Source organism: Plecotus auritus (assembly GCF_963455305.1).
Source record: "Plecotus auritus genome assembly, chromosome: 6".
Classification (NCBI taxonomy): Eukaryota; Metazoa; Chordata; class Mammalia; order Chiroptera; family Vespertilionidae; genus Plecotus; species Plecotus auritus.
In genome coordinates this window covers 138,750,434-138,771,327 of record NC_137773.1, presented here as the reverse complement: position 1 = coordinate 138,771,327, position 20,894 = coordinate 138,750,434, and the positions used below count along the sequence as shown (strand labels likewise).

Below are 20,894 nucleotides of genomic sequence, written 5' to 3'. Positions count from 1 at the left end.
GGTCATTGTGGCACTGGTTATGTCAACCCTTCTCACTACCTGATTGGGCAGAAAGGCATGAAAACCATGAAAGCATGAAAAACAATTTAAAAATAGTAAACTCTTTTGAGGACTTCAGGGCTAAATAAATTCAGAGTTGCCCTACTGAGTCGCTTGGAATAATTGCATAAGGATGTGTCAACTCCCTTTGCCTACACATCCTGTGGCCCACTGAGCACAGGAAAAAAGAAGTACCCCCCCCACCGCCCCGCTTTCTATTCGGTGTTGTCATGGAGATGCAGCCTCAAACAAAGATGGTGCTGTTTTTCGCTCCAGTAATAGAGTTCAGCAATTAGCATCATCTTTATTTAGTCTGCAACACCAATCTGGAAGATCTCTTGAGAGGAGACCTTGAAATAGCTTCCCACAGTGCTAGCAGACAGACAGAGAGGACTTCCTGGGAACGTGGTGAATGCCGCTGGTGTGATAAACCTGAATACACTTAAAAAAAATCAGTCTGTTTGATATCCTGAAAAATGTTCTACTGTGTGATCACCATCACATCAACACCATATGTGGGCGTTGATTATCAGGCAGGATTATCAGTAAAAGTTTCCGAACCTGGATGTGCATCAGAATCCCTGGGGAACAGCGTTCAACACGTGTGACATTTTGATGTGCATCAGGGTGAAGAACAAAGGATTTAAATTCGACCAAAGTATAAATTCAAGTGCATTTCAGATTTCTTCTTGGCACACTTTTGGCCATAAATCAGATTTTGAAATTGGTCCTTGGTATTTCCTTACATATCTGGTACTAACAGGTGGTAGTAATTGAATGTAAACTCGCCACGATGGCGACCATGTTGCTGTCTGGAGGCCTGCAGTCGGAATACGCGCTGTGTTATGAAATTAAATGAAAGCTGAGTGTGTCTAAATGTGGTTTCCTGAGTGGCTCCTCTGAGAGCGCAGTAACATTTTGGCTTTAGGACACCATTGCTCTAAAACAGGATCAATACTAAGCAGGTTGAAGACTAGATAGGAGAGGTATTGATATTTCAATTTGAAAATCCTGCAGGTTTTTCAGACGAAAAATCAGAGGCAGGCGGATTACTTGACACACAAACTTTATTTTGGATGGTACAGAAGGAGAATGGGTACAAGAGATGGCAGGGCAGAGGATCAGACTGGCATCTCCAAATTCTTTCCTAGAGGGAACACAAGCAGAAACATCCAGTTAATTTAGGGGACACCATGGCAACACTGCTGCCTACCATCCGAACACCCCCCATGCCGAACTCTGGTCCGAGAACTGTACTTTCTGTGGTCCTCACAACCACCATGTTACCCACCGAGTGCCCCGAGGCACAGGGAGGTGTCAGCATTCAGTCTGTATGGCCTAAACAATAGCCCCACACGCTGGTCCCCTACTACATTTTGTTCTCCTTTATATGGGCATCAGGTAGTAGCCCCCATTAGGGCTACTGTCCCTGCTACTTGACCCAGAATCGACTAAGAATTCAGTACTCAGGAGGAGACTGGCTTTCTCAGGGGTGAGTCAGGGTAGGGATTGCTCCCCCATTTGGTGGCATTGACGTCATTCTTAAAGCCTCAAGAAAAGGTTCCAGTGGGCCAAGATCTCAAGACTTGTTTCAGTAATGTTTCCTTATTTTGGACTATTGAGAGAGGCCATTGCTGATACATGATGAGAACCACCCAGGACTAAGCCCATACTGGAAACGGGGCAAGGTCTGTTCTATCCATTGAATGCACTGGTGGGCTGGGTGGCAGAGCCTCCCTGGGATACTTAGAAGGATGCAAAAACGATAACTTGCCTGGGACAATCGCCTGACTGTAGGCCAGTGCAGATGGTCAGTGTGGTTGCACTTTTTCACCTGAATGGAAACAACAGCTCAAGTCTCAGTCTGGACTTTGGCAAACCACGGAAAATGCAAATGCAAATGAAATTTGCAAACATGATGAGAATGAGGGAAAGAGGAATTAAGTTCCCAGAACAAAAACCTAGCATTTTTCATGCTAATCCCACGTGGCCAGCTTAATCAAATTTTTAGCTAACACAGATGACAATGAGCCTTGTGGCCAGTGTCTTTCTACAGCCTTGCTATGATGAAGGAAGAGAGAGAAGAAACAGGCGATGAAGCTGTGGTGGGAATTAGCTTTTCCCATTCGTGGGAGAGGAAAGTGTCCCTTTTTAATGCTACCAAAGCCTCTTCTGGATTTGTCCTTTTCTTAGGTTTCCATGCCAAACACCATCACTGTATGCAGAGGTGGTGTCTGCTTAGAGCCATCAGTATGTGACGCTTTGTGATTTTAACTGTAAACAGGCTGTGCTCAGCCCTGGATGACCTGTAGGTCTTGATTATGTTAGTCAGTGGATTTCAATGACTTCTCAAGAGTTCAGCATTTCCAGCTCTAGAAGGCCATGTTCTTTGAGGCAGGAACTATACTCTTTATTTGTCAGACCATCAAAAGAATCCAAGAGTAGGTGAAATAGCATCAAGTAGTCTCATCATTTGCAGTATCATTAAGGGGGGGGGGGGGGAGGAAAAAGAGGCCACCTCTCTCATTCCAAAATAGCCCTGAAATCAGATTATGATTTTCACTTGAAGCCCTGGAGGGCCTCGCTCATCTTCAGGAATCAACTGAAGAGAACAACAAACAAATGCTGATTAGATGGATGATGCAGACTGAAATGTTTTGTCCAGTTCCACTCAATTTCAGAAAGATATATTGGGAAGGAGTCTGGCCAGAGGACCCGAGTGCAGGCATCAACTGTGCCACTCATCGGTGTGTGTCTCTGGCAACTTGCTTCACAGCTCTGAGCCAGGTGCCTGCTATGCGAAGTGGGGACAATGAGATTTGTCTCAATGGATGGCTGAGCACTTTGTAAGGCTATAGCAATAGGGATGATACGGTGCAATTATCATCATGGTAATTGATATTGCTGTTGTTATTATTAAATTTCTGTAAAGAACTATGCCAGGTCCTTTGAAGACTGAGATGAATGAGCCTGGCCCTCCATGGAGTTCTCCTTTTGAAGTAAGCTTGAAAAATACCAAACTTCAAAGTATCGAGGAAGATCTCTGAGAGGTTTTGTTAATTGATGTTGTTGCAGTATCCTGGTCTCCAAAGGAAACTTAATGTGTTTTCACAAGCAAAGATTAAGGGACTCTATTGCACTCAGTCATTTTTCTATCACTCAAGACATATCCCAGAGCTGTTATTTGTACTTAAAATGCTCTTCGGCGTGCCAGCCAACCTGAAGTTACCTGTCGAAGTTAATCACATGGAGTGGTTCATATATCAGGGGGTATGAGCCTAGCTGTCCTGCAGCAGCCTGGCTGAGTGACGGATGGCCTGGCCTGTCAATTCCACCAAGACAAAAGCTATTAATGAGCCATTGCAGGACCACAGTGAGCCATCTCAAAAACAGGGCTGGTTGTGCAGCCAGAGGAAAGGACGCTTGACTTCCTGGGCAATCTAGATGTCACCCCCCAACTCTGATGGCTTATGGTAGACAAGAATGCACCCACCAAAAAAGAGAAAGGAAAGCAAATTAAAACAGAGACAAGTGGGAACTAACAGTGCTACACACATCCCTTTGTAAAGGAGGGCTTTCATTTATGTGTTCCCATGCCATCTCTGTGGTATCCCAGCAAGGAAATTTGCTCCCATTTTATCCAAGAGGAAACTGAAGATCAGGGAGAATGGGACTTAGAGGTCCATGAAGCGAATAAGCTATGCTACCCCAAGTATCAGAGTCAGGGTTAGGACCCTGATCCAGTTTTCCTTATCTGTGGCCAGAGGGAAAAAAACAATAGGACACACAAGGTCATAACCAATAACTTGGACCAACACTTACAGAAAGTGGGATTGCTGATTCCTGTCATGTTCTTCTAAGTGCTTGGGTCAGATCAGCAAGATCAGATTTGGAGACATGTACTCGGGCCTCTTGATGCAAGCTGGATTCCTCTGAGGTTACCCTGAAAGAGGCAGAGACATAAAGGTAATTCAAACCTAATTTTAAACTTGAAAAGAAAAAAATAATGAGAATATTCATGTGGATCATTAAGAGAAATAATGATTACCTTTGATTCCTAGAGAAAGTTATTTTAAAATGCATCCAAGTTCCATTGCACAGCCAAAAAAAAAAAAAAAAAAAAAAAAAAAAAAAAGAAAGAAAGAAAAAGAAAGGAAAACAAATCCTCGAAGCTGAGCCATGTCCTTAGGAGGCAGAAACAAGTCACCATCACTTGAGTCCAGAGAAGATGCTCATTCACAGTAATTGGAAGGAGGGAAGATTGTAGAGATTAACTGACCTTGGTTTAGGACACACACTGTTTCTTTACAAATGCAAATGATGCTTGGGGCCTAAAAGACAAAATCTGTCCTTAATGCCAGTCTCTAAGAAAATGCATTAATGATAATAATAATAATAATAAAACACCTATTGATTATTTATGTTTTTACCGAAGTAGAAGCTATAGTCATTTAAGCAAATACTTAGGATCCATTTCTAATGGTAACTTTGAAATCCTGGTGCCCTTTGAAAGAAAAATGGTGTAGATAGCTGTTGTCCATAACAGGAAAGAAAGAGAAATAAAACTTGATTGGTTTTATATGTGGGGTTCACTCATCAAAGGTACATCAACTCCACACCTGCAGATGCAGCCCTGCCTGGCTGGTTGGAAGTCGCACATAAAGGCAACAGCCTGGGGATGACACTTGTGACATCAGGGCTAAACGTTGCCTTTCCAGGACAGTGTGTGCGACCTTAGAGGTCTGATCTGGGAGAACACAATTCCACTTGCTATAGCTGCAGACTTAGCGTTTTCTCATTCTTAATAAATACCCACTCTGAGATATTTACTGGGTATGTACTACGTCCAAGGTAAGGCTAGGAGCCTGTGGCATGTGAGGTTTTGTACTCCATTCCGAGCTCATTTTCTAATATTTGCCAGGCCCCTTGCTAAAGGCGCAGGGATAAAGGTGATGCGGTCCCACGATGCCCAGGCTGCTTCCCATGTGTCATGCCCTGAACATCTAATGCCTCAGCCGCACACTGCTTTCTAGTCCTGGGACACCATATTCTTTTGTTCTCTGGGTTCTTTCTACAAAGTTGTGTCCTGCGTTGAGTGCCCTTTCTTTGTGGCTGCCTGGAGTCCTTCATCTTTTAAGACCAGCTCCAACCACACCTCCTGGTGATGCTCTGTTCACATAGCTCAGCAGCACTCACACAGACCTCTCCTAAGGGCCCCTGTCACTCTGAATTATAACTGCTTACCTTGAAGTCTTCCATCAGATCTGGGCTACCTGAAGGTACTGTCCATTTCTGTCCTCAGTTCCTAGTCAGTTCAGGGCTGACCCAGAGCAACAGTACTCAACAAATGTTTCTTTGACCTCACTTAAGATTATTCTTCCAGTTACTAAATCCTGGCCAGGTGTGCTGTGACATGCTCACGTGTAAAACTTGACACAAAGAGTTTGAACAGGAAGGATTTGTTCCTTAAGCATTATTAGTTTTGCTAAAAATTGTCTTTGTTTTTTGCTACCCTGATGAAATAAATGGCATTGTAATTTATGGGCCTCTTTTTCAAAAGTAATTTGGTCATTTGACATCATATACCTCCCAGTGAGAATGAACAGAAATAATGTGCTTGTATTTTTTTTTCAAGTTCATCTTGCCCTTTATGTTTACTTTCATTTTATATTCTTTTCCATCCAGTTATTCATCATAATGGTTTATATTAAATAAAACTCCCCCCCCCCCCAAAAAAAAAACCACCACAAACTTGACACATTTTTTGTGCCTTTGGGGTATGGTGTGTGTGTGTGTGTTTCTTTTATGCTACAAACTAGTAGGAATCCCAGCCATGTGCACTTTCTTTCATCCCATTCTTTAAGTTCAACTGAAGTGGCAGAACAGAGATGGCAAATATTAATTGGTTTTTGAGGCTGTTGAGATTGTAAACCCCAATGAGAGAAATGATGGCATTTCACAGAGCTCTTAGGCAGAAAGAGATATGCCGAAAAGATTTATAGCTGCATTTATTTCTCAGGTGATTTCATGTCAAAGGTCAGGTGACATATATTCTTCGCTATGCTTCACTACAGAATTTCAGAATGGATTTTAAATTGAGGGAGTCTCCAGTTAACTAAGAAATATCACAGTGAATGTTAAGGAGGAGAGAGAATCTCAACATAATAGAAAAGTTGGATGTACAGTTCCCAAAATGTAGAAATGTGAAATGACCTCATGATGGTAATTATAGAAAATAAGAGATTATTAATGTTTTATAATACCATTTAATAAATGAAGGAAAGGTCAATTCTAGTATAACCAGTGTACTTGCTTGGAAGAACATACCTTGTGAAAAAAAACCTCAGGGCTAATAAATGTCCATATTTGCTGAATTAAACTCTTAAAGTTTTAAAAGTCAGAACACCATCCTCTGGTTTGAAAATTTACCTCCTAACAAAACAGTTTCCTGACCTGGTGATGAAGCCAGATTAATAGGGCTTTTTTTCTTTCTTTCTTAATTGCATTGTAAAATAAATGTCACCAGATTGAGAACACTCTGCAGAGTTTTCAAATGTAGAAAAACATTCAGACAGAAGATGCGGGCGGTGCTGCTCCCGCTGCTGCCGGGCCCAGAGTGCGTGTCGAAGGTGGGTGCAGTGTGTGGGGTGCGTTTTCCAGCCACGTCAGGTTCTGCTCTGTCTCAGTCTGAACCTGCTTCTGCCCAACCCCAGCAAGCAGGCCTGGATTTGCTCTGTTGTAGGGTGCGCCTTTGCTGATGGTGGGGGGCGAAACTCAAGTCTTACTGGCACGGTAGTATGGAAGTTCACTCTTGAACCTCTAGGTTTTTCTTGCCTGTGTTGTCTCCCTGAAAACAACCACCTAGAAATGGATTTGAACACATAACCTAAAGCTTCTTTTATGGTGCTCCCAGCTTTCCAGTCTGACTGTAACCCATACAAGGTGGTACCCTCCCTCCCTTCTTGGAACACACCTAACTTAGATTAGCTTCCATTCCCCATGGTTTTTAAGTAGCTATGTTAGATGGTTATCATTAATTTGTAAAGCCACCTCTAAATGGGCAGGAAAGGAAACACCTAGTCAACATCCGTGAAACAAGACAATTCTAGCAAAAAAGTTTACTTCTAAATAGCACATCCTAAAAATATATATTTTTTACTGAAAGATCGACTGGGGACCACTTTCATCTTGCATCCTTTCAACCAAAAGGCATCAACTTAGAATGGAGCTAGGGAGAATTTTTAATGGATCGAGATTAAATCTATCGTTTTTACCCAGGGAAGATTCCTTCTCATTTATTCTGAGGCAGTCTCCTGGAAAAGGACTATTAAAGTGACGAGCTGCAGTGTTTTGACAAGCACTTGTACTGCAAAAACTTGAAGTCTCACTGGAATACAGTTATATAGTCACTGGGAGAAGAGAATGCCCTATTTATAAACTAGGACAGACCATGTTGATATGGAGAAAGGAAAGAACCTGTGAACAATACATCTGAAATTAAAGACTGAGGCGCTGGCATCCATCTAAAATCAACAGAAAATGTAATTACTCTTTGAAAGTACTCTTAGAGTGCTAAATGGATTTAAAAGAGCAAGATATTGTTTGTACTTAGTAGACCATTACAGAAACAAAGATGGAAGAAACATAGCAATGATCTAATAAAAGTTCCATGTCAGCCACATAGAAAAGAGAGACTAGCCACATCCTGAACCAATATTTCCCTCTCCCATGGTATGACCTCTCTTCTCTCCCTCCCTCTCTCTCTCTCTCGCTTTCTCGGAATCCCTCTAGAGATAGGTCTCTCTATTTTATAAGCAAAATAGGAGGTTTAGAGGAAATCAAAAGAAACCCTTTTATTCAAAGCCACCACATGCTTTTAATAACTTTACTCCATGTTTTCTGCCGTTTATTTTCCCTCCGTTTGGAATACCCTGCCTCCAGCTGGATAGGATACTTGCAAGTGTTGTTTTCCCCTATGTTACAATATTGCTTAGGCTGAAGTAGGGAGGTAATAATATGACCACTAATATTCTTCCTTAGCGATATGTAAGCATCAATGGTGAATCAGTTAGTATTCTTATGGCAGTTCGTCCCATGTCCAATTCACACATTACACCATTCGCTGTGTTTTTAAAGCTATTAGTTTGAATACCCTTGGTATTTATTGGTGATTCTTGGTTTTGGCTAACGTGGAAATGCATTTTTAGAGTCCTGTGGTCTTTTATTGGACCTCTCCCAGCTCTGTGAAATGACTGAAGCTGGTTCAGTGTTTCTCCAAGGCAGAACTAGGAGCCACAAATCATCTTCAACACATTATCAAGCTCAGCCAGCAAACCCCTTTTCATTTTTTTTTTTTGCTTCAAAGAACAAACCAAGACCATTTGGGATTTAAGGTGGTAGGGACATTCATTGTTTTTTGAATGAATACATTTCTAGGAAGGTATACATTTCTTTGAATGTATTTAATAAAAATAAACCAGAACAAACATTTTTACTAGGCTTGTAAAATATCGCCCTTCTCTCCCTATAAGTTTTTAAAATTGCCTTCTAAAACTAGACTGTGAAAACATACACTTTAAAAATTATCTCCCACCATTGGTAGTTGTAGAGTATGTATCAGAATGACCAGTGCTAATTCTGCCATAGTCGGCTACCTTTTCAGGAAAGACCAATGCATACACGCTCATACAGATGTTCTCCAGAAAACACATCAGGCATGTGGCTTATAGCAGCTCCTTCTACCAAACTTAGTTAACAGATCATCCTTGAAAACACGTTTCTTCACATACATAGATGTACAGGCAATCATGCACAGTTTTCATGGACACATTCCTAATTCTCAGTAAAGACAAGAACACACAAATAAATAAAAATTGGATTTGTCTTACCTTTTGGAAAGCAGGCAAAAGCTATACTGTTGGTGGGATAGTGTACCAAGTAACAGACTTTTGTACACTCTTTCTTACTGCTGGTATACAGTCTACAGGAAAAGTAAATATATAGGTACGTATAAAATAAATGTTCAAACAATATTCCTTCTCATTCTTTTGTTTTTTCTTTTGGAGAAGAGGCTGCAATAGAGACCATAGACATCATGCCCACTCTTTCAGTGGGGTCACTAGCCTTTGGTAGACCAGTTCACCACAATTCGGGTACCTCTGAACATGGGAGTACTGGTGCCTCTTGGTTTAAGGCAATTTGGCTTGACTTGCTTGAGGTGGAGCAGTTGAGAGAACCAGCCCCCAAATAATTTATCTGTCTGGTCAGAGTTGTTTTCCTCCTATTGCCATCCCTTTCATCCGCAGCCTATTCCCGACATGCTGACCACCCTGCATGGCTAACCCAGAGGATGAAGCCAAGGACACAATGCCGAGAATGCTAGGGCTGTAACGAATGAGGAAGCAGCACATAAACAAAACAAAACCATAACAAATTTACACAGCACAGGCATGTGTTCCAGAATTTTCTAGACATTGTTAGTTGTGTAGGCTTAGATGCGCATATCCATTTTACAACAGGTGTTTTCTGTGTACATTTTAAAAAAATATATATTTTATTGATTTTTTTTACAGAGAAGAAGGGAGAGGGTTAGAGAGCTAGAAACATAGATGAGAGAGAAACATTGATCAGCTGCCTCCTGCACACCTCCTACTGGGGATGTGCCCGCAACCAAGGTGCATGCCCTTGACCGGAATCAAACCCGGGACCCTTCAGTCTGCAGGCTGACGCTCTATCCACTGAGCCAAACCGGTCAGGGCTGTGTACATTTTTAAATAAAATATTTCCTTGTATTGACAGTTCAACTATTCTATATAATAATTACCTTCTTTGAGAAAGCACAAATTATTTATATATTTTACCATACATGCAAAAGTGGTAGTAAAGAAAAACAACATCAGAATACAAAGTTAGCCCTAGCTGGTTTGGCTCAGTGGATAGGGCGTCCGCCTGATGACTGAGGGGTCTGGGTTTGATTCCACTCAAGAACACATGCCAGGGTTGTGGGCTTGATCCCCAGTGGGGGGCATGCTGGAGTCAGCCAATCAATGATTCTCTCTCATCATTGATGTTTCTACCTCTCTCTCCCTCTCCGAAATCAATACAAAATATATTTTTAAAAAAAGATTATAGTTATATGTAATATATCTTACTATAAATTTTCTATTTTAGGTGCAAATTATTCTTCTTCTAAAATGTGCTTCACCAAACAATATGCTTATCAGTTTAAACTAGTCTTGTGCATGGTGTTCTAGCATATGTCCAGCCTGTATCTCAGTGTCAAGTACTCAGTCATACGCCCCCACATCCAGGAAGGGAGTGTGTCCCAAGTGTCTACCTGCTTGACATCTCAAGTTGCTACTGACCTCCCCAGAGGAAACTAACTCCGAACAGCCCAGGAACTTCAGGAGTTTTTCTGCACGGCCTGGGGATAATAGCTAGAAAATGGATGCTAGTTTAGCACAAAAGTGGCTTAGGGCTCCCTATCACTACCTTTACGAGGAGAGTATCTGACCAGAGGATAAGTCACATCTTGTAGTTCTGACCCACCCAGGTGAGAAGGCAGCAGGTCTTACCCACTCATCGCAATACACTCACGCTGCCTCAGTTACTATTATCCGCCCAACTAGACAAGGGTCCTGGTGGCCATTGATAAGCCAAGTCCCAAGCACAATAAATTTGCCATGAACTTACATCTGCCAGGTCAGCGATATAAAGGTGCCCGGCCACATGGCAAATTCAGAATGCAGAAGCCAGACCAGAGCTTGAAGTGCCCTGATTCTTGGACAGGGATGTGGAGAAGGCATCATGGCAGCCAGGTCCAAAGCATTCCAAATTAGGTCAGGCTCTTCTGATCCTCTAGCAACAGAAATCTTGTTTGCATAAATAAAAATTCAGTAAGTTGCTGCGCTACATCCCTCTCCCCCCTGCTGTTCTGCCTTCAGTGCGGAAACCAGCGAGCATCAGAATATCTAAGGCTCCTAGCGAGCAGATGCTCTTTGTGTATTCCATCCAGAAAGAAGTTTTTCTCTCAAACAGTAGCATGTTAGCGGAAGAAGTAACCTAAGAGGAAAACCGAACCTCTTGGGGAAGAGTCAGGCTGTGCCAGGGCAGTTTTGATTTCTGTTCCTGGTGAGCCGCAGATTTGGTTTTATGTGGACAGGTAGCTGCAGTGACGTTGGATGGGCAGAAGCGCACATGCACCAGGTGGCGGCGGCAGGGATGGAGCAGAGCTGCTGGAAATGAAAACACTGAGGGTCGAAACACGTTGTGACTGTGTGTTCAGAACAACCATGAGGAAGGGGAGATTTCTGTTTCATTCTTCGCTTTGCTGTGCATGCTAGAAACTGGACTTCTTCTCCAATTCCCTCCCTCAGAGAATCGTGTACAGACTTTCCCCTTTGGAAAGACACATTTCTTCTCCCAGTGCCTGGCCTGTGCTTTTGTTTTCTTTTAACCAGACAGCTTAATTTCAGGAAATACTTTCTTTGTCTCTATTAACAGAACTCAGAAATTTGAGATTACCAGAGCTGTATTTGACATTTAATAAAATATAGTAATAATGTTCCCTCGCACCAGAATAGTCTAGTTGTCTGTTTCATGAGTTGAATTTTTCACTACTGCTCTTTCCCTTCACGTATACATTTCTGCATTGCTCAGGGCTGGGTGTCCAAGTCTAATTGCTCCTTGTGATACCACTGTTTCCTTAACAGTGATTCCTTCTGGATCATTTGAAATAACTATTTGTTTGCACTTTGGTCTCAGGTCAAAAGTTTCATTTCTTTAAGTGAACTTTGCTTCAGTTCATCATCACTGCTAAAACTTGGGGAGATGTTTCCAATATGGGCTCAAACTGAGTGTTCTAGAATGAAATCTCATCCTGTTAAGAGAGGTAATTTCTAGAGCTGTGTTGTCCGATATGGTAGCCATAGCCACAGATGGCTATTTAAATTTACACTCTTTAAAATGGAGCAAAGTTAAATGTGTCTTTTCTCGTTATGTGGCCACATTTCAAGTGCTGAATCGTCACAGGTGGCTAGAACATTTCCACCACCACAAACAGTTCTGCGGGGCAGATTTTTATCTGGATAATGTCTTTAAATTCCTCTTTGGGACCTTTGCGAGCTGGGTCATCAGAAACCCCAATGTTTGGAGGTACATGAATTTCCTCCCATGGTTCAGCAAATACCTAGTTAAATTCTTTATGGTGTTTGGGGTGTGTCTAGACAGACAAGTCCAAAAGGACTAAATCAGTTTTTCAAAATCTTTTGGACTTGATTACGAGATAAAGGCTCTATTTGATTTATCTTTGTGTAGGCACCAAAACAACCATAATGACAAAAGTCAACAAAACCTTTTCAAGAGAAAGGCACCCAATGCAATCCAAATGGAATACTTATTGTGACTGATACAGGTAATGAGATATTTGGGTTTTGAGTTATTAGGATGTGGCCTCTACCCGGGCAGCCTTCTTTGAGCGCACGTTAATCCTGTCTTTATAGACAACACTTCAGGCAATAATATATTTCACAGCACATTTAAATACAGAGTCTGCCACAATACAACATTATATTCTTTATACGCAAGTATTACCAACTGTGGAAGCCAAAAGAGTAAGTACTGTGCTGGAATTACAACATGCCACTCACATCCCAAGAAACAGCAGTGAGAAACAAACATGGATTTGGGAGTCGGACCTGGGTTTCAGTCCCACCTATGCTGCTAACTAGATGTGTGACTTTGGTTATGTCACTTAATCTTGCTAAGCTTAGGTTTCTTCAGTAAATGAGAATCATAACCTCCATTCCACAGTTATTGGGAGGAGTAAGATAGTCCACAAATAACATTATGCATAATGCCCATTTCAAAGGACAGTTGATGTATTATTAGTAGTAGTAGTAATATTAGCAGTATTGTTAGTATTAGCATTATCAGACCCCAAACAGCTTCAATAGGGATAGAAACTAATCATTAAAAGTTAACTTGTAGCAATGTTGTTTCAAGCTAATTATTTTAAGTAGCATAATACTGAATTGTCCAAATTAAAAACTTCTAATTTGGTCATCTTTTTCAATACATTTAGAGTTTTGACTATATTTTCTGCTTATTGATTTTAGGCATATCTTGATGCATGTGTGTGTGTGTGTGTGTACAGATATAAATGTAAATCTGTTATTAGGATGTCTCCAGGATAAGGTTTTTGTGAAATGCAAATTGACAAGGGGTTCTAGAATAAAACTCTGTAGAGGTATAAATATGCAGCTATATTTGTTAATACAAGTATACATATAAATAGATGCATAGGTATGTTCATGGAAATATTTATTTTTGTAAATTAGTTTTATCTACTTCCTGGTGTTCAGTTAACCTTTAACTGCACCAGCATATCTACATAATAATAAACACAGAAATGTACTTTTAGGCAAAGATTTTTGTCTTTCAGGAATGGAAGGGAATTAACACTTAATTGCTTGACTGTTTTCTAGATGCATGATATTTCATGACAGTTATGACATAGATATTAAGCTTTCGGAAAGCTCAGTGATTCTCAAAGTCACACAGCCAATAAGTGAGTGGCTTGGATTTGAACCCAGATCCGTCTCAGCCCAAAGCCTCTTCCTACGTCACATTGAATACCACAGCAATCTGCCATCCACTTCTCTCCACTGATCATTTGCTCTGGAAACCCAAGGTCAGAGCCTGTTCAATCTGCCCATTCTGGTTCTCCCTTCTCTCAGGGTATTGTATCTTCTTCCTCTCCCCTTGTCCCAGAATCTCTTCTATTGAAAAGTCAAAGGGAGGTCCACCATAGAGAAGATAGAAGATAAGAATTCTTAAAGTGTTGTACAATATTCACTCAACCAACCATTTAGAAATGGAGATGTGCCAGATCATGGATCTCTCTACAGTATTTGTCAGGATCACACTCCACTGCCTCCTCATTTTTAAAAATATATATATCTCTCTCTGCAGACAATAAGGATTGCTTCATAGAATTTAGACTAGGAATTCTTTTTGCTTGGCAATAAGCCTTTGGCTACAACAAAATCAGCTCATAACGGAAAAATAGTATGTCTCGAGTGACTGAATGATAACCTGAATCCCCCTCCACTTTAAAAACAGGAAGTATCATGAACACTTGTTTCTACTTCACTCTATATGAAACCGATCAAAATATTTCTAGGAAAAAAATTCTAGAAGTCTCCTTTTTAATCTGAAATTTACTATAACAGCAGTATTAGTAAAATTAGCAATTGGGAATTCTATGCATTTAACCTCTGGATAATTTTTTTATGCCTACCTTATTTAGGTTCATTTGCAGGGGTGAACAAAGGCTACCAGAGGTTACAGATATGTCATGTAGCATATCAGATCTGACATTTCATCCTTGATTCCACTCATGATATTTAGTTTTCATTGAATGAACTCTCCTGAGGTAATGTGGTAGATGTCTTTCCCACATGGGATGCCATTCCCTTGTGGAGTCCGGGCCAGTACACTTGGATGAAAGTTTTCCAATGTTTTTGTGTCTAGAAGGCTTGCTTAGTAAAGAATCATAGCTTTCTCCTCATTCATGTTCCAGTGGAAAGAAGTTATGATTCTAAAATTCTTAAATATTCTAATTTTGTTCCTACTGCTAGAGATCAATTTGGCGTTAAAAGTTTTCCTAAACAGGAAGTTGTTCCCCTAACAGGAAAGGATCAATAAAGGTGTTTGTTGGGAAGGGTAGGGACCAGAGAATGAGAAGCAAGGGGCAGGGAAGGTTTCCCACTTCTGAAACAGTGCCTCCAACAGGGTGAAAAAAAGAAAACGGTGTTGAGAATAAGGCAGGACTCTTAGGAGAAAATGGTAGCATTCCTCAAGGCAACCCAAGTCACTAAGACAAGAATGGTTCCGGTGTTTCTTCCAAGAAAGGCAAGCATACACCACATTTCCGAGAGCTTCCTGAAGCAGCATAGGGAGAGGAAAGGAAGGAAGAGGTACTTACTGTTTGGATCTACGTTTTCACAGAGTTCTGTCTTTGCCTCACCGTTGGGTCTGTCACTAGGTTTGTGTGACAGCCGTGATGACATGGTGGCTGCTGTGACTACTGCCTTGAAGCTTCGCTTCCGTTTCTGGACATTGAGTTCAGGGTGGAAAATGATGATGTACACTTTCGGCATGTATAGCATCCCCAGCGCCACTGACGCACTTAGGTTCATGGAGATTGTAAGCGTGGTGGTTTGTATGTAGAGCTAGGAGACACAACACACAAGACACTATTACAAATAAAATGACTGCAGAGGGAGTCTTAACACTTAACGTGATGTCAAGAATGACTATGGCTAGGAGAGAAAGCATAGCAATCTCCAAGGGTTTCTGATTAAAAAAAAAAAAAAAGCAAGACAGGATGACTCTGAACATTTATTGAAGAGTTTATGCATATTTTTATTGTTTGAATGCCATTGGGAGAATCAATGTGCATGCTTGCCCTGGAGAAGTCTCCTACATAGAATTTCAGAGTAGATCCAGAATCAGATTTGAAGTACTTTTAATCAGAATGGCAATTGAATATGAAGACAGGCAGATCATGGAAATCTGTAAAACATTGAGTAAGGGTTTTTATCCCCCATACTTACACAAAATGATTAAACTCTACATGACCTGTTGATACACAGAGACTCTAGGGCCTTGTTTGAAAAGTCATTATGTCAATATACACTGAGTGGCCAGATTATTATGATCTCTGAATGCATAATAATCTGGCCACTCAGTGTGTACATATATATATTAGAGGCCCAGTGCATGAATTTGTGCATTGGTGGGGTCCGGCCAGCCTGGCCAGGGGGAGGGGACATGGGCAGTTGGTTGGCCTGCCTGCTGGTCAAACTTCTGGTTGAGGGGACAATTTGCATATTAGCCTTTTATTATATAGGATGTACACTGAGTGGCCAGATTATTATGCGTTCAGAGATCATAATAATCTGGCCACTCAGTCTATATCAATATATGCACTTCCATCATATATAGTGTTTCACAGGGGTTCACCTTCACCATACCTACAAAGTAGTGACTAAATTTCCCTGGAAAGTAAGCTCTTTTTGCTTGATTCTGATTTTAAAAATACCAACAGCAAGGGACCAAGATCTAGTTATGTTGGCTTGTCCAGTTTTTTTACACTGACCAATTGCTAATAGGTTTCAAGATCTCCTTCTGACATTGTGGTTTGGATAGTGACCAGAGCTATCCTTGTCTCCTTCTGCTTCTTTGGGAATTCAGTCAAGCAACCACTCACTTACTATTTGATGTGTTAAATTCTTGTCTGGCCTACATTTGAAAGGTGAAGGTTGACGGGTGTAGAGAATTGTCAGATTAGTGAGGGAAAGACTATAGATGACTTGGTCCAGTTGTGTTTATAAAGTGCCCTGTCATGATCTGGAAGTGCCCCCACGATACATTCAGGTATATTTCTATCTTACGTGACTTATCAAAGCTATATGAAATGAGAGGTGATGGATGTGTTAATTAACTGGATTGTGGTAATTATTGTGCAATGGATTTTAAATCATCACATTGCATATCTTAAATATCATGTTCTATAACCTAAATATATATAATTTGTCAATCATACCTCAATAGGCTGGATAAAAATAAACATCTTTAATTTGTCAATCATACCTCAATAGGCTAGATATATATAAACAGATAGGTAGGCAGATAAATCAATTAAATATTTTTTAAAAAATAAAAGAGTGACTAGCTACCATAGTCTTCCATGTTAGTGGAAAGCCTAGTTCCTTGAGGACATATTGGTCATGATTTCCCCCAACTTTGCCTTTGCATCAATCTAAGGATAAAATCCCCAACTTTAATGGATTCTACGAGGCCACGAATCATCTGCCCCCTGTCTACTTTACTGACCAATTTTTCACCACTATCCCCCACCTCCCTCTCCAGGGCACCATTTGAAGGGGCACTTGAAGATGCTGTGCTCACTCAACCACAGACCCTGCATATGTGCACACGTGCAGTTTTACTTTATTCTTGTTTTCATTTGTTAGAAACGTTCCTCCCCTTCTGCTTAGAGCAGTGGTCGGCAAACTGCAGCTCGCGAGCCACATGCGGCTCTTTGGCCCCTTGAGTGTGGCTCTTCCACAAAATACCACGGCCTGGGCGAGTCTATTTTGAAGAAGTGGCATTAGAAGAAGTTTACGTTTAAAAAATTTGGCTCTCAAAAGAAATTTCAATCGTTTTACTGTTGATATTTGGCTCTGTTGACTAATGAGTTTGCCGACCATAGGCTTAGAGCATCCAGCCAGGCTGCCTCCAGGGTTGGCCAGCTCCTTAATTCTCATGCCCTCAACAATCTGTTTTCTTTATATCATTGGTTCCTATTTGTAATTATACTCCCACTACCCTGATCACTTGACCATCTGTCTCCCCAACTAGGCCATAGCTCTAGGCCTGTGTCCATGGTGCAATTTGTATCTGCAGTGATGGCAAACAGAAGGCACTTAATAAATACATGATGAATGAGCTCATGTGTTTGTATGATAGACACTTTTTCCTACCTATGGCTGAGTGGTCAAACAGCCTTTCTCTAAATATACTGCAGAATTTCCATGTGACCTACTGGCTGCCTAGACCAGCCGTGGGCAAACTACGGCCCACGGGCCGGATCCAGCCCGTTAGGCTGTTCTATCTGGCCTGCGGAGCCGAAAGAGTGAAGGGTTCTCTTGCTCTCCCCTCCGCTCCTTTACTTTGAATTTATATTAGTTCACACAAACACTCCATCCATGCTTTTGTTCCGGCCCTCCGGTACAGTTTAAGAACCCATTGTGGCCCTCGAGTCAAAAAGTTTGCCCACCCCTGGCCTAGACTTTCTGATCTTAGGATAGAACCTAGTAGATAATAAGTACAGCAAGTCCTCAATGTTGTCAATAAGTTCTGCGACTAAGCAAAATGAAATATAAGGAAACTAATTTTACTGTATTCTAATTGATATACACAAGAGTTAAGCGCCTGTGGCATCTTACAATGTTATAACAAAACGACATTGAGTGAAATGCTATTATTTAAGGGCCTGCTGTACTATGAAAGTATTGTAAAATAAGTAGAAAGATTGGAAGGTTCTGGTCTACAGGGATCCCAGAGGTATTGGTCCATAGGGATCCAACCCCTTTACGCCCCAGAAGGGAAACTAAGTCACTGTTTCTTTGCTATTAAATGGGAGGCTCACGGTTAAGCTCTGAGTGTTCAGCCCAGCTTCAACTTTAGTACATTCCTTTAGCAAGTTGCAACACATTTATTTTTAGTCTCAGCTGATCTGATGCTTACTATAAAATGCTTAACTCTATTTCATCTTGGGTACTTCACATCCTTTCATTTAATCTCCCTTACTATTTCTTTAGCGATATAAAGGCATTGGTGTCCATGGAGGAAAGTCTTCCCCACCTGGTCAGTCCCTGATTGCCTAGGCCTTTGGGAAGGATGCCTGGTGCCTTGTAATTCCTGTGGGTTTTGATAATTAAGCCTTAATTTTATCATCAACCCAAATGTTCCAGATCCAGCTTCTACTGCTTGGCTGAATGTGGCTTTCCTAATGTTCATCATACATAATCCAGTTTATGCAACTAACGAGCATTGAGGCAAGGGATTCGGAGTCCTGACAGCCAAGAGCTTTGCATAACATTCTTGAACAGTAGTTTTCCTAAAGTCTGATGCATGGAATGCATGCACATATTTTCTTTATCTCTCAGTTTCCTTATTTATAAAATGAAGATAATAATATTCCCTACCTTATGGGGGTTTTGAAGATATAATTAATATATGAAGAGTGATTAGCAGGATGCCTCAGAAATAAGTACCCATGAAATGTCAGCTGCTAATATTTACTTTCTGGCTGATAAATATTTATTAGGTTGTGGGGGTGTAGGTCTCAAGATAAGGCTTCCTCTATACCTACTTTTATATATTTTGAACTTTTTACATATGTCTTATTGATTAACTAGGTTGTAATGTCTAAAACACCACACCTATTCATATCTTGTCTGAGTGAAGTATAGCAGCAATAGACTATTAGAGTACATACACAGGTGTGTACTTAATTCAGTGCCAGGCAGAGCCCATCTGAATATGCTCCATGCATTTTCTCATCTTGAACTAAAAGTTCATTGTCAGATACAGTGTGAATTCATATCATGAGATCCCAGTGTTGCTTTGTAAGTATCTGTAGTTGAGTTCTCCTTGTCTAACTCTCAATTTCGAAGATCCTAAAGAATTTATACACTTGCTAGATAGTGCTCATGAGCAAACGTTGAAATTTGCCAGTTCTTCTGGGTAAGTTTCATAATCAGTTTACTTGAATATTATTTTGAGAGATTTCAAGTCATGCTGGTAATAATTATAATAGTGACAAGTTTTAAACTTTAAAAATCAGAGTATTCTCACTATTGTCCAAAGAATAAAAAGAAAAAGAAAGAAAGTAAAGAAAAATTCACAAGGCCTATAGATAAATATAAAACTAGAACTATCAGGAAAAACCCAATTTCAGATTTTTGGGTTCATCAAAATAGTCTCATCATTTCTAATGATCTCCTTAATAAAAAGTATGTACTATAAAAATTAACCAATAATATATTTATATTAATGAATTACCACCTTTAATTTCTAAAATTAGCAAAATTCTGGGACTATTTGGTGGGGTCAAATCATTAATATGAGTTAACTAACTCATGACCACCTGCTGTCCATTCCCTCTTTGCTGTATTTTCAGACAGGCTATGTGAGTCACACCATACTTTTCCATTATTTATGCATTCATCCACTTATCCATTCAGCATTTTTATTGAGATACTACTAAATAAGACTGCATTGACCCAGGCTTCAGGCACATTGTGAAGATGGTAGGCATGATTTGCTTTGAAAATGCAAATTCATCCTGATGAGAATGAGGTATCAGGAAAAAAATGGAGTATAACACAAAGTTCATGTTTGCAAATATGTGATTTCTTCCACAAGAAACACTAGAGGAACACAGTCAGCTGAACCCAGCTGAACCCAGCTGTGCGGTGATATATGAAATGCACACACACACGCCCATGTCTCAAACATCTGCCAGCTCCCTCCTTCCGCAATTTCACCATGAATCACAAGCAGCAATATGTTTGGCACCTGCTTCCATGAGCAAACATCAGGCTTTTTTATTTTTTAAGGTAAAACGCCCCATTTATTGTGATATTTATATATTTCTTAGCCATCTAACATGTATAAAACCAGGCCACCATTTTTATTAGATTTCTACCCATTTTTAAAATGTCACTGATGATGTTTTTGAGTATGTGTCCCCAACCCAATTTTTCCATAATTTCTGTGTTTATTGCACAATACTGCACAGCATGGTGATTTTTAAAAACACATATGTCACCTTATAGCAGAACTGACTGGATAATGAACACAATGTCTGCCACAAAGTATGTGCTTATTAAATTCTGGTTGAGCAAAAACTTCTACACTTGAAGCAAGTATCAGGTATGATAAATATCCTTGGCATGCAACACTGTTTTAAGAAAAGCTCTTAGTCTTTTGTTGTTAACTACTATTTAGTGTGCCTCTGGCCCTCATTTCTAGGGTGGAGATAATAGTACCTACAAGGTTGTTGTCAGCATCAAACGGGCTCACAATTGTAAAATATATACTAAGGTGCCCAGCATGTAGCAACCACTCAATCAGGGGTGTTAGTATCACTGGTTTATTTATTGGCTATAACAAAATAACTTTTTTTTTTTGCTTTTTTAAATGCAATCTTAATACATTTAAAAAATGATGATCTTCCTTATGGATTCCACTGAATGAAAACCTGTTTTAGGGGACAGCAT

The 20,894-nt window shown here is 40.4% G+C and overlaps 1 protein-coding gene across 7 annotated transcripts in view; it reads right to left on the bottom strand.

Annotated features, from left to right (window-relative positions):
- The window catches only part of GRM7 (glutamate metabotropic receptor 7), an 843,273-nt gene that overhangs the window by 85,629 nt on the left and 736,750 nt on the right, over positions 1 to 20,894 (bottom strand). For 3 of the 7 annotated variants that reach the window (XM_080671906.1, XM_080671910.1, XM_080671911.1), the window contains 3 exons: positions 15,026 to 15,272; positions 8,928 to 9,019; positions 4,294 to 4,370 (listed from right to left, as the gene is read on the bottom strand). In XM_080671906.1, the coding sequence (XP_080528032.1) occupies positions 8,949 to 9,019; positions 15,026 to 15,272 (318 nt within the window). In that variant the 3' untranslated portion in view covers positions 4,294 to 4,370; positions 8,928 to 8,948. Of the gene's footprint in view, positions 1 to 4,293; positions 4,371 to 8,927; positions 9,020 to 15,025; positions 15,273 to 20,894 lie in introns of those variants that run through there. The other 4 variants (XM_080671907.1, XM_080671908.1, XR_013960786.1 and 1 more) reach the window with 3 other exon arrangements.